We start from the raw sequence: 14,287 nt of genomic DNA, 5'->3' as shown, positions 1-14,287 counted from the left end.
CTTTCCTTTCTTCTTTCTTTCTTCCACTCCTTTCTTCTTTCCTTCTTCCACTCTTCTTGCCTTCTTCCACTCTTTTTTCCTTTCTTCTTTCCTTCTTACAGTCTTTCCTTCTTTCTTTCTTCCACTCTTCTTTCCTTCTTTCACTCTTCTTTCCTTTCTTCTTTCACTCTTCTTTCTTTTCTTCTTTCCTTCTTCCACTCTTCTTTCCTTCTTCCACTCTTCTTTCCTTTCTTCTTTCCTTCTTTCACTCTTCTTTCCTTTCTTCTTTCCCACTTCTTTCTTTTCTTCTTTCCTTCTTCCACTCATCTTTCCTTTCTTCACTCTCCTTTATTTTCTTCTTTCCTTCTTCCACTCTTCTTTCCTTTCTTCTTTCCTTCTTTCACTCTTCTTTCTTTTCTTCTTTCCTTCTTCCACTCTTCTTTCCTTTCTTCTTTCCTTCTTTCACTCTTCTTTCCTTTCTTCTTTCCCACTTCCACTCTTCTTTCTTTTCTTCTTCTTTTCTTAACTTTTGCATTTCATGTACTGGTATTTCCTTCAGGAAATGCATTTTCTAGTTAACTGAATATAATCATTGAAATTGGTAATTATTGCTAATTGGTTATTACATACATAGATATACATTACTGAGATTCTTTTGAATGAAGAGTGCATTACAAATAAAATAAACTATTATTACTCAACACGTTTGGCCAGGATGAAATAAAACACTGCTGTTTGCTGGTTGACTAATGAATTATAAAGTGTATTTATAATAAAATAAGTGTAATTAAGTCTATTTCAAATCTATTTATTTATTATCCAACAGAATCGCAAGGAATTTTGCTGATTGTTCTGTCAGCCCTCTCAAGGTAATGATCCATGTCAAACATCTGATTCCTACATTTAACAAAGAGTGGAAGAGTTAAGCAGGTCATAACAAAAACACTGCATTTACAGTTTAGAGAATATTTCTTCATGTGTTTATTCCCTTTGTCAAAAAAGTAAATATTTAAAACACTAGATTCTCACAAAGGTTCCCTTGAAAAGGTGAGTCAGGTGGGACAGAGGAAATTCTTTCTTTCTTTCTTTCTTTCTTTCTTTCTCTCTCTTCCTGTGACCCAGCACTCTTCTGTCGCTCCTGCTATCATTCACATTTCTTTTCCACACCTGGCCATCTTTTGTTTGTTGAAGGTCCCAGGACATTCAATGAGATCCTAAAATGCATGCAGCAGTGTATCCAAACAACAGAACGGTCAAAAGAAAAGAATCCAGTCCACACAATCTGCTCGGCTACAAAGCCATAGTTCAGAGCTTAAAGCTCGTTTTGAAAAGTCAGCCTGAGAATTCAGCACTCTGATCCCAGTCATCTTACCAAGCCCAGCACTGGAGCTCCAGCATACATGGCGTGTGCAGGACAGTAGGTGCAGCTACTCCAGTTTAAAAGGGGGACACTTGAATGTCATCACCTACGCTTCGCTACTGGCATAATCCATGGAAATATTTTCTGATGATTACTTCACTTTTCAGGAGGTTTCTAAATTCTTCACACAGTTGTTGACATCAAGTCGTATTTTCTATGCCCTAATTTAGAGGAAGATAGTGACCACAGGGAAATAAACACTGAATACAACAAAGCTGTTGAGATGCCAACCATCCAGCAGTGAGTTGCCACACAAAGAAGTTGTAACATAGTGCAATGCTCCCATACACTTATAATAAACAAGAAACAACACTCAGGAAAGGATTGCTTGTTGTAGCCTGAAATATCATCAAATTAACATCATTTTCATGTATCATTCATCATTCAACTCAATACCATTCTCTGTTCATAACATAAAAGCTATATTTAACTGGAAGACGAGAGGTTTTTTTTTTTTTTTTGTGGTCCAGACAAGGACAGATAACAAACCATCTTCCATCTCCCCATCAGGACGCCCCAAAAAGTCACAACCAAAAAATCTGGAACTGGTCTCCATGCTTGAAAACCTTCAGTCCATCTTCTCAGATCTTTAGTCCTTTCACCATTCTCCAACAGTGTGTCAGGTCTATGTGCACTATGCATTGATGGCCTCGGCCACGTCGGTGAACACCAGACGACTGGGCCTCTGCGCCGCGCCCTGGCTCGTTGTCAGAGTCTGGGGTGAGAGGGAGAGACAAAATTACCGACAGGAAAAAATCATTGGTGTTGAGTCCTCATATTTTAGAAGTGGACGAAAAAGACAAAAAGAGAGGGAAAAGATGCCAAGGAAGGTCGATAGGATGAGAAGATAAGAAAGGGTGGGAAACGAAAGAAACAGAAGGAGAATAAATACAGATGAAGGTGAGTGTGTATGAAAGTTTTCTTCTGTGAAGAACATGGTCAAGGGGCAGTTTGAAATGGTGTTTAGTCACACCTTTTAAACAGTTAAGTTCTTAAGAACTTCAAACCAAGTTGAGAATCGGACAAAGTTGGGGAAGCAAATCTGCACACCTTCAAACATGACAGAGAAGTTGGCAACCGTGCAACTGAGAAGAGGTGAGAGGATCAAGTGGGTTTGAAAACATTAACTGTGAAAAAGCGCTATAGTTTTTGAGTGAAGTTAAAGGAAGTTAGAAAGAGACACATAGAAAGACAGAGAGAGAGAGAGAGAGAGAGAGAGAGAGAGAGAGGACTGGTTGTGACTGTTATGTACAAGCGTGTTTCCTATGGTTTGATCTGCAGAGAGAACTTCAGCTCTATTAATAAACATGGATGTGTTTGAAAAAGCCCACAAAGGATCAGAAGAGTGATGGAGACACAAAGCCAAGACACCACTGGGTATACTTTACCATACGCTACTATCACCATTTCACCAGTCATGTGTCATAACTTAAAGGCCATGCAAAGAAAGAAAACAAAAAGCAACAGATATGGCTTTTCATTTAAAAAAAAAAACACTTGGTCCACAACTCTCAAAATCATGTGATAAAAACAGACTCTCTCACAAGCAATGATTACAAATGGCAGCAAACTAAAGCATTGACATGCTCTTACTCCGTCATACAAACTACATTCTCCTAATCCTAATCCAGGACTCATGTCCTGATACACAAACATGCTCCTTCTGTGTGTGTGAGGTGCTGGAGCTGGTTCTCCCTGGACCGGGGCTGCTCACCTTGGCGTTGGGTCCCGCTGGGCTGCCATCCCGCCCGTGGTCCAGCAGCTCCTGCTCCAGGTCATCCTGCTCCTCGCCGGGGTCAAAGTTATACATAGGCATGAGCTGGTGTCGCAGCTTCTCCAGCCTGCCAGGAGTGGGGTCAGAGGTCACACGGGTTTAATGACGCAACATTAATCTGCGGTGATGCACTGAAGTGCATAACTGCCTCTTAATGTCACTTATAAAAGACAGGGCTCATTTACCCTGAGTCTGAGGTTAATGTGTGCAGACAAGTGTGCTTTTACCTTTTTCGTTTCCTTACGTATAGCAGCTGCGGGACAGACATCAACAGTCAAATTAGCACCATTAGTTAGCAGCCCAAACATTCAACGATACTGACCCTGACACTATGTAGGAAAAACAAAACAGTTGAGCAATTGAAAGTGCCTTTATCGCTTTTAGCACAATGGCACCTGTGCTCATTTTGTGTGGCATCCAACCTCGAACTCAAACTTATTCAGGAGTTGACAGGCGCCTTGTTTTTTAAGCAAATCACATTCATAGACAGTTTGCCAAAAAACCTATACTGCTATGCCAGACAGCTAGTGCAGCTTGGGTTTTGCTCGCTTTCTTTGATCGAACATTCTCAAGCATGTGACTGGTTATATTCTTTTTGGGATCATAGAAAATCTAGGTAACCTGTTTTGCACTGCTCAAGAAAGTCTGTGGAGAGTGGCGGCTGTGTTGAGGTGTGTGTGCGGACATTAGTACCAACTATGAGAGGGGGTCTGTTCTGTTCATTCCGTGCGCCTAGGAGGAGGCATACACTGATTCACAAACATGGTGTTTAATGCGATGGAGATTAGCAGAAAGAGTTTTGGGTGGAACAGTCAGACAAAGGCTCGACTCACCACGATGATCAGGAGGGCGAGGACAGTGATGATGCCGAAGGGCACGAGCACCATGCCCATACCCGCCGCCTGCTCTGCCACCTGGGGCAGCTCCGTGCCATTGAAGGCTGTTTGGTTGCCGGCCAGCGAGGTGGTCAGAGGGACAGTCGGTGTGGCGGCGGCGGCGGCGGCGGCGGTCGTGATGTTCTCCGCGGCTGTCGTAAGCCCCGCGGTGCTCACGGGAGGGGAGGTGGGCGTGCCGGGCACCGTGGAGAGGAGCAGTAGGGTGGGGTTGGGGGTGGGGGTTAGGAGGAGGTCAGGTCCTATAGCTGTAGATGTCGCCATGGTGAGATGCACAAAGAGATGAGATGAGAGAGAAAGAGACAGAGAGAGAGGGAGGGAGGGAGGGAGGGAAGGAAGCGCTGCAGACAGGCAAGATGAGCAAACGGGCTCCGTGTGGGGGTGGCACTGGAGTCGGGGCGCTTTATCTCAGTGCTGCGTCTCCGATCTGCGCCTCAGTCTCGCGCCTCGGGTGGCGCAGGGCCACGGCTCGGCTGCTCCCAGGATGCTGCTTCCGGCGGAGACTCAGGAGACATGGCCCAGAGCCCGGGGGTAAAAATAGACCTGCGAGAGAGGCCCCGTGTTTCACATCATCACTCACGATATCATTAGCATCATTATGGTACATTAGTCATTGAAAGACATCTGATTGGAACAGGACAGATAATTACAGCTTGATCTCTCTCTCTCTTTCTCTCGCAATGTGTGTGTGTGTGTGTGTGTGTGTGTGTGTGTGTGCAGCGCATGCATACATGTGCGAGTGAGAGTGTGTGCCACTGAATGTCCAATGATCAAACCACTAAAAGGCCCCCTTGCTTCCAGTTGAGAACCGTTAGGATGTTGGTTTGAATGTGTGTGTGGGGTCTTAGACAGGAGGAAGTCTGGTGAGTCTAACCACACTGGGAGGATTGCAGTCACACTGGTTCAAACTGACATCGGCAGGTCAGATGGAACCAACTCATTCATGCACGTGTGGTTTGCCTGTGTCAACACGCTCTACAATTAAAGAGAACTTCATTCATATCTTCGAGTCCCAGCTGACATCAGCGCAGATTGGGCCAACTGTTTCTCAACATTGTGAAGATGTCAAACGTCGTTCTCAGAACAGCTTATGCTTAGGTTTACTTTAACCGTGGTCTCAAAGAGATTGGGCAATAGCAAGGGGGTTGGTGTTGCGACACACACCATGTGCCTGAGGTAAGTGTGTACATATATGTTTTGTACGGGTACTTTGAGGAGTGGAAGTGAGCCCAGAGAGAGAGAGGCAGAGATGGCTCGAAAAAGCGGCTCGGTGTGCCGTTTACGGTGCCAGTGGCCCCTCCCTGCCTTGGGCAGTAGCGAGTGTTGTGGGCAGGATGTGGTCACATGGTGACGCGAGGAACAGAATGGCACAGCCTGGCAAATACTGTACCGAGGAAAAGCAATACCCAGAAAAAGCCGGCCCACGTATTGAAGGGGCGTTCAAGAAGAGAGAACACGGATAAAAGGCGCGCGATTGCATACACATAGAAGCGTACGCACACCTGCCTATAGGTGACTGTGAAGCTACATGTAAGGAATGTGGAATGTGTAGTATCTGGCACAGAAAGCATACTATTAGGTATATAAATGTAAATATTAGCATGTCACGTGTCATAGCACTTTCCAGGCCTCAGGTGATGAGAATTGAGAAAGTCAAATCTTAACATTTGAAGGCAAATGACTATGTAGGTAAGGCATATAAATGTCAGATCTGTAGTTTATGTTTTTGTCTCAAAATATTTAAAGGTACAATATATAAATGTTTCTATTCTAAATAAGAATGTGTCCACACCTACTACAGTGATATAACTCATGCAAGAGCCCCCAGTGTCTTAAATTGCTTCAAGTTTTAGCCATTCTGGGTTTTGTTTTCATTTCAAGAAATGTAAAGAAATATGTTATGAAGCCTAAAACAAAAAATAAGGATGCACAGAACGAACTGAAATTCACTGAACTGAACACTGTCATTTAATCACGTCATCTGAATTACTAGAAATGGTTTAGACATTAAAGAGAGATTGTTCAAAATGATAGTCTTGCTGTCATTTCACAATGGTAGTTGCTAAACAACATTTTAGGGGCACGCAGCCCAGGTTGTGTTGACATATAAGCGATGCAATGGCCCAGCAATTTGGCTCCATCTTTAGGACAAAACATGTAATGAGTTTTCAGAAAGAATTTCAAGAGCCTAGTACTTGTTGTCCTTAGAAAGTATTGATGTTTTGAAATGTTCATTAATTTCCACGTTTCACAATATTTATTCAGGATTAGCTAAAAAAACTACCTAACACTTATGTGATGCTTCATTGTCACATCTTAAAAAGAACATAACATATGGTCAATGACTTGCTAAGTTAATGACTGCTTACGTTTTACTTAAGGAAAGTATTTAAGTATAGCATCTAGCAAGATCAATCCCTTGACAATTTTCCTGTCAGGGTCATAGACAGAAAACAAAAGGGGAAAATGAAAACAAAACATCAGAACAGACCAGAGAATAATCATCATCTCTTGAACCACTGTCTCTCCATCAACACATGTTAAGTCCCTGTGGGCCTTTGACTAACCCTGGTGGTGGGACTCAAGTTACATACAGATAAAAGTATCTTCCAACTTCCAAGTCAAATGTCATGGTTAAATCTGGCGCCAGTTTAGCTCCAATTAAAACGGGAGCAAATGGCCCTGCATAGAGATGCTGCAGCCGCTACAAAAATAACAACAAACAATCTTTGGGGTCAGGCATTTGGACTCACCTTCCCATGAACCCGCTGAACCAAACTGGGTGTCCACGGACCAGAGGCAGAGGATCGCCCCACTACTGAGAGGCTATGCACCTGACATACCACCTTGTGACTGATCCGAAAGTCACCGCAACTCACCAGCAAAAGAGTGTTAAACCCACACAACTTACATGTTGTGTATTGTGTGAAATGGGAGATGCTGGCGGATGATTTTGGCTCATTGTGTGGCTCCGTGAGCTGCCACAGAGCAGAAAACATGTCCAGTTGAGTTGTCCTTAAATGACACGCTTCAGTGGCTCCCATAATCCTCTTTATCTCTCCAATGTGCAGTCAAAACAAAAGGTTTGCAAATGGTGTGAAACACCTGACCTATCCACCTCTCAGAGAGGCAAGGCAACCTCTTCAAGAGGGTCCTGTCCATGTGTTGTTTCCAATCACCACCTAGTTGCTTGTCAGAAGGATTCTATACATGAATAATATATACTGAATATATAGTAAATCATTACAGTGATCAGTGAGGATATACGTTTTTTCAACATAAATTAAATGAATGCATATACATGTCTCTGGGGAAAGCACTCAAGACAGTGTTTTCGTAGGTATTTGTAGATGTAATTTGAGTTGCCACTAAAGAAAAAAAAAAAAACAGATAATATAATTCTGATATTATTCAAGTAAATGTATCATGATCTCCTGAAAGAAAGAGGGAATATGCATTGTACAATAATATTGGGCAACATTATCTTTTTTCATTATTCCATAGGAATTACATCATTAGTTCAATTCATTCTTATGGTCTGCAAATCACACCCTTAAGGTATGTCTTTTTCCTATGCAGCCATTTCCATTTCCTGATTACTTTCTGATATCTGAAGCGCACGTCACACCTAGGTCAGATATATCTCTGACCTGTGTGTTTGTGGATAGCTGTGGGAGAAATCCTCTTATGCAACGACAAGCTCTGACACTTATTTAGTCGACAGGAATAAGCCAGAGACCACAGCGCTGCCTGGAGTGTGTACTCACAGTCTGCTCGCCCCTAATGAGGAACATGTGAATATCCCAGCCAATCAAACCGCTCGAACCCATCTGAGCCTCCATTCTCATCCAATGAGGCAACAGCACTGCACAAAGACGTTCACACAAATATCACAGGACGAAAAAAAAAAGAATGCCCCACTGCCTCACATCACAGTGTTATTTTTTGACCAGAGTCCTTTCAAAAGAACTGTCACATTGCTACAGCACTGGCCTACATACATTCCCTCTAGCGTCACTGGGTAACCCTGCCTGACCTTCTAGATTAGTGATGGAGGCGCTTACCTTATTTGGAAGGAAAACACATACACAGCTGATAGCCGGGGAGCCTCAGGATAGAGAGATGAAGAGCGCCCTGTAAGAAAAGAGAGAACCTCTGTCCCTTCACTCCTCTTTCTCCTCCTTTCTTCTTGATCCTGAGGAGGAGGATCTATTGCTGAAAGGGTTGTAAATCTTTTAACAGCAAAAATCCATTACCACTTGGGCAGCAGTTGCGGGGGAAGGATGCGCCTCTGGCTGTGCTCTCCACTCAGGCACTCATGACCACGCTCTCCCCCTCTCTCCCTTTAGATCCCATTGTTTTCCTCCTGCTTCTTGCAGTTCAGACAGCGCAGGCAGCTCCAGGGATGCTACACACACACACACACACACAGAGAGGCTGAGCTCCCAGAGTCACAGCCCACCAGGGCCGACCGCAGCTCTGCCATTGGCCAGCTGGGATGTAATCTGACACTCTGGTTGGCTTCTTGAGCTGTCCGTCTGTCTTAGCAGGGATGTCAGCAGGATTTTATAGCTGTGCACACCAGATGCCATGACTGCATCCGGGTAGGCAGCTAATGGAAAAATGAACCCTTTCCTCTCACATCTGACGTGAGGACACTCAGATATGACTCAATGTGTTCATAACACAGAGTCAGTGCTTAGAGTGATCTGTTTTGTGATGGACTATAAAAAAATATTCTTATAAACAATAGCAATTTAACTGTGGTAAGTTAGAGGAATGATTGGCTAAATGGATTTACTGATGTTAAAATACATTTCCACGTGTTTAGCACACTTTGCACTATGCAAGTATAATTCCCTTAAGCCCTTTTCCATTCATATTTTTAAATCCTCTTTTCAAGCTTATGGTATTTTTAATAACTCGGGGGGTGGGGGGTGTTCTCTGAGGGGAAGTCCTGGGACAGAAATGTTTTTTTTTTTTTTTTTTCAAAATCAGAAAATGATTGTTCAGGCCTGGGTAGGATTCGATTAAAACCTGGCAGGCAAAACAGAATCCTCATTGATCCTGACTTAAGCACTGACCCTAGAACTATCACAACCTAAAGCCTTAAACCTCTCTCTCTCTCTCTCTCTATCTATCTCTCTCTCTTTCACTCTCTCCCCCCCTCTCTCTCCCTCTCTCTTTCTCTCTCTCTCTCTCTCTCTCTCTCACACACAAACACACACACACAGATGCATGCACGCGCGCACACACACACACACACAGAGTTTCTGTTTTCCCTGTGAAATGGTGAGATGGATGGCATATTGTGCTGGACAATAAACATTTGGAGACAACAATATCTGGCTTAAAATTACCATTTTCTTCTCAATCATCACTAGAGCCCTAATCGCGGCGGTTTATTCAGTAATTCTTCTCTTTTGTATATTAATACTGAGGATGACTGCTATTTTGGGAATAATGCAGACAAGACAATGCAGTACATACACATAATGAAGCTAAAGAGAACATACAATTTATTCAACAAGCACACTTTTGAGCATCTTTGAACATATCTGCTATCCCATTTTAACTGTAAACATTTTTATTTGTTTATTCTGTTTATTTCCTTCGTCTTCTTCTTTCTTTTTCTGACTCAATGATGTCCAAAACAGGGCTTATCCAGTCCACCCATTGCTCCTCCCCCATTCAGAACATTTAACTCATCTTGAACGAGTCTCCTGTCATCATGGCCACAAACTCTGGGGACATGAACATCAATTCATGGTTAACTTTAAAAAAAGACTAAATACATACTATTTTATTTTTGTGTAATCATGTACAAATACAGATTCATTTTGCATTTAGTAGCTAGTAGTTGTTGTGTAACACGAAAATAAGGCTACCCTAACTACACAAGACATATTTAGGTTTTGTATCAGTATTGATAGTGTTACCTTCGTAATCAATGGTTCCATCACCGTCTTTGTCAGCCTCTTTCATCATCTGCTCAGCCTCTAGCTCATTTAGGGGTTCTCCTGCATTCATCAGCACATACCTAACAACATAGAGGAATTCACGCGTGATTTATAGAACTCCCAGAAGAACTTGAGATCATAGAACTCCCACAAGACTCCGATAAGATCAAAGTTTGGTAGATCTGTGCAAACATAGTTTGGTCAGTCGGGTTTTTTCCTCTGCTATTCTGATCTGTGCTCTATGCTATTGTGCACAAAGTTATAGACTAAGTGCCGGTGGTCTTCCTTGATCATTTTATTCTTAATTATTGAGGTTCTTATATCAGTTTTCTTTTCCAAGCACCAACTAAATTTAACCAGGTCAATACAGGTCCACCGAGATAGTTTCACACGGAGCACATGTAATAAACACAGATAAACAAATAACATTTAGACAAATATTTTAAGCAATTAACATACTTCAGTGTGTTCCAGTCGATATAGCCTTTGGCATCTTTGTCAAACACTTTGAAGGCAGCCCGGAGCTCTGCATCCTGGTTCTTGGTCCTCTCGAGGTATAAGGCCATCAATCCCAAGAAGCTGTCGCAGTTGAAAGCTCCTTTGCCTGCATTTGCAGAAACGTGACACCAGAGGTCAGTAAAGCCTCTGCTAATTGGTTTGAGATGGGTTTAAAATTGGTTGAGTGAAGGCTTTTTGTTGATTATGCAATGCTTTCTTTTCCTTCGGTTCTACATATTGATTATAAATCCTTCAAATGAACATTTAAAGAAAATAAATGAAAGAGCAATAACTAGGAATATGTTGTCATTAAATATCTGATTCTCATTTTAGCACTTTTCACTAGAAATGAAAAGCACTGTTTCACACACATCAAAGCCTACTAAAGTATAAAAATCATGAATTCTTGAAATTATCCTTCTAATATCTTCAGAATGCATTCAATGTCCACTAGAGGTAATAGAAAAAAACTAAACTTTTTTCCACTTCACTTTGTGCTTAGTCTTCCTGTCTGACAAGTCCTTCCAGGCAGAAAAAGTGTTGTGTAACAACAGTCTGGGTGCTACTCCTATCCTTACTGGCAGCTCGCTACTGGCTATTTCCTCATCTCAGAGATTCTTCTGCATTCCTTTCTACATGTTTCTTCTGGTACATTCACCTGGCTAAGCATTCACTCTACTAGTTTTTGACCACATGTCCCATGAGTGACCCACAACAGCAGTGGGCCCGTTTGCATGCCTGCTTGAAAAAACAACCCATTAAGGAACTGACAGACGAGTTTCACATGTGCCACCATTTGAATGGGTTCTAGAATGCAAGTCACCACCCAGTTCCACTTTCATAAAGGGAACCGCAGTGTGTCTGGTTTTGAAATCTACTTAAAAATGTGAATTCAGCTTCAAATTAGACATCAAAATTCGACAATTACATAGACTGATTTGATTGATTGATAAGTACATTAGGGCGAGGATCAGAACCTTACCATCTTTATCCACATCTTTAGCCATCTGGCCAAGCTCTCTCTTAGTGGGGTTGATGCCCATCAAACTCATTAGCCTCTCCAGCTCCTGCGTCTTCACATCTCCGTTGCCCTCCTCATCAAACATCTCAAACACCCCCTTATACTCTGTGATCTGTTCTGGGGTCAGCTTGTTTGCCTGTTTGGTTAGAGAAAAGAAGGAACACAGAACAGGCTTTGTAATGCAATCGTTCCTTATCTACACAAACATTAGTTAAATGTGATACTCTCACTTATTGAATTTAGTTAGCTATAAAGAAGAATATTACCTAAAACAGACAAATCAGTGAACAAAAGAATAATATATGTATAACTGTTAAACACTTCTGGAATAACCTTCCATTTCATACATCACCGGAGTATGTCTTAACTGTTAACACACGTGTGAAGCTCCACTATTAGAAACTATAATAATGTGATGATATTTTATGTGAACGCAAACTTGAGTCATGCTTGTCAAAAGCCTACTATTGGTCTATGTGCCACATGCAATGCTAAATAATGAATGGATTTAAACTTACCATTCTGAACACGAGGAGTCCTCCACTGAGCCCACGGGCACTGCTGGTACTTGTGACTGAAGTTGCAGACCAAATCTGTCTTAAGATTTGTTGGGAGGCTATGTGAGAGATCCCACAGGATTTAAACCTGTCTAGCCCTTTTAAGGCATACAGCTGCAATATCCCCCAATATATCTGGCTTGGGGTGGAGAGAAATATAACTAGACGATAACATTCACTGTAAAGAGATCCAGGGTAGAGAACATTACAATCACTTCAAATTATATTAATATATTTTAGTAATTGCTAAGAATTATACTCTTACCCAAATCTAACCCTGAAGGTCATGTGACCAACCGACAACATTTACAAAACATTACAACAAAACTGTATCTATATGAGTCTATATAATATATTTGTAAATGTAGTAAATTTGAAAACAGTGCTCTGACTTTAAGATTGTGATATGCAACAACTCTGGGATCTGGGGACTTGTTCTTGGCTGATGGGTAAGGCGTGTCCAGCAGGTGTTGTGGACTCCCAAGTGAGAGGCTTCCTTACTGAATGCCAAATAAGGACACACTTTGGACTTGAGCTTATTTCGACCATCGCATTGAGATTCCCATCAGGGATGCTGGAAATATGACACCACTGAATGTGGACTTGTCAAGCCTATGCCATGCCTTTTGCAACTTAGTTTTAAATTGTTGTTTAGTATGTCTCGTTACTATTTGTGTGTATTTATGTTTTGTCACTATTTGTGAGTTGTTAGCTACTGGATGTCCTAAATTTCCTTTCTATCTTTCTATCTATCTATCTATAAATTGAATTGAATTGAATCTATCTATCTACAGTATGTCTTACCGAGTCAACCAATGCTGGAGATTGTCATTTCATCACAACAAATGGCCATTAATTACTTTCTACTCATGTTTGATGGGAAGAAAATATTTAACGGTAGAAGAGGGAATAGCAGAAACACGTTGCACACCAAGATCCTGGTTACTGTTCCCATTTGTACAGATATGAATGACCATCTTTCCCATTTGTACAGATATGAATGACCATCTTTGCACAATTTGTCAAATTTTGTTAAGTGAATGACTACCTGTTCTGCGCTGCAGTTGGTGTAAAAATGGAGTAAAAGGGTTTGTGATTCTTCAACTTCAAGATTTTTTTTATTTTCCGGTTTTCCCCCGTAACATTTATAACATTCAAAGGTCAGGGCACTTGTTTGGACATTACTTCAGAGAATAGAAATAGAATCGAATAGAAAACATTTTTTTGTTATTGTATTCGCATACAACGAAATTTGGAGTGTTGCTCCTGTTGGTGCGATGAGGGACAACATATAACACAACAATACTACAACTATCCAAAAACAGTATGAATAGCTTAAAAATATATATATATATATATATATATATATATATTAAGAGTTCAAGTGCGGTGGTATAGATTAAAGTACTTCCCTGAGGAACAATAAATACAGCAACAGTACTTCCCTGAGGTGCTTTACAATAAATACAGAAGCAGTTTTGTTTATACACATGTGTAAGGTGACTGAGATGGCATATGTGACTTGCAGTCAATAAAGTGATTAGTGTATTAATATTGCACAATGAAATTCTATGTTTAGTGCATGTCTGTATTTAGTGTTCTGATGGCCGTCGGGAAAAAACTGTTCTTTAGACGCGTGGTCCTTGCTCTAAAGGACCTGTACCATCTGCCTGAGGGCAGGAGAGTAAACAGGTGGTGGCCTGGGTGAGAGGAGTCTTTCAAGATGTTATTGGCCCTGCTACTCTCAGGAAGTGTAGTCGCTGCTGTGCCTTTTTCACTATCTCTGAGGTGTTGGCAGACCATGAGAGGTCATCTGATAAGTGGGCTCCTAGGAACTTGAAGGTGTAGACCTTCTCCACACAGTCCCCGTTGATGTGGAGTGGGGCCGGATCTGCACTTTGCCTTCTGTAGTCCAGAATGAATTCTTTAGTTTTTGTGGTGTTCAGTGACAGATTGTTGTCTGAGCACCACACTGTCAGTTTCTGTACTTCATCTCTGTACGCTGATTTGTCGTCTCCTGATATGAGTCCGATAACGGTGGTGTCATCAGCTAATTTAATGATGGTGTTGGTTGGATGGGTCGGGAGTACAGTCATGAGTGTACAAAGAGTACAGTAGTGGGCTCAGAACACCCTAGGCCCTAGAGCCAGTGCTTAGCGTGATGGTGGAGGAGTATCCCTAACCC

At 41.8% G+C, this 14,287-nt stretch overlaps 2 protein-coding genes across 2 annotated transcripts; both read right to left on the bottom strand.

Moving 5' to 3' along the window:
- Positions 1 to 771: 771 nt before the first annotated feature.
- On the bottom strand, positions 772 to 8,546 carry si:ch211-161c3.5 (uncharacterized protein C3orf18 homolog). Its single transcript, XM_042707883.1, has 6 exons — positions 8,323 to 8,546; positions 8,131 to 8,200; positions 4,007 to 4,609; positions 3,401 to 3,426; positions 3,114 to 3,240; positions 772 to 2,114 (listed from the first exon to the last, which is right to left on the bottom strand). Exons 3-6 carry the CDS (start codon positions 4,328 to 4,330, stop codon positions 2,034 to 2,036), a joined length of 558 nt encoding a protein of 185 aa, XP_042563817.1. The 5' UTR covers positions 4,331 to 4,609; positions 8,131 to 8,200; positions 8,323 to 8,546; the 3' UTR covers positions 772 to 2,033.
- A 1,120-nt stretch (positions 8,547 to 9,666) lies between these two features.
- LOC105895920 (calglandulin) lies at positions 9,667 to 12,339 on the bottom strand. Its single transcript, XM_012822613.3, has 5 exons — positions 12,064 to 12,339; positions 11,507 to 11,681; positions 10,486 to 10,630; positions 10,006 to 10,106; positions 9,667 to 9,810 (listed from the first exon to the last, which is right to left on the bottom strand). Exons 1-5 carry the CDS (start codon positions 12,064 to 12,066, stop codon positions 9,767 to 9,769), a joined length of 468 nt encoding a protein of 155 aa, XP_012678067.3. The 5' UTR covers positions 12,067 to 12,339; the 3' UTR covers positions 9,667 to 9,766.
- Between the last annotated feature and the right edge of the window lie 1,948 nt (positions 12,340 to 14,287).

Source organism: Clupea harengus, chromosome 5 (assembly GCF_900700415.2).
Source record: "Clupea harengus chromosome 5, Ch_v2.0.2, whole genome shotgun sequence".
Lineage (NCBI taxonomy): Eukaryota > Metazoa > Chordata > Actinopteri > Clupeiformes > Clupeidae > Clupea > Clupea harengus.
Note: the sequence above shows the minus strand (reverse complement) of the source record. Positions and strands in the feature narration are given on the sequence as shown.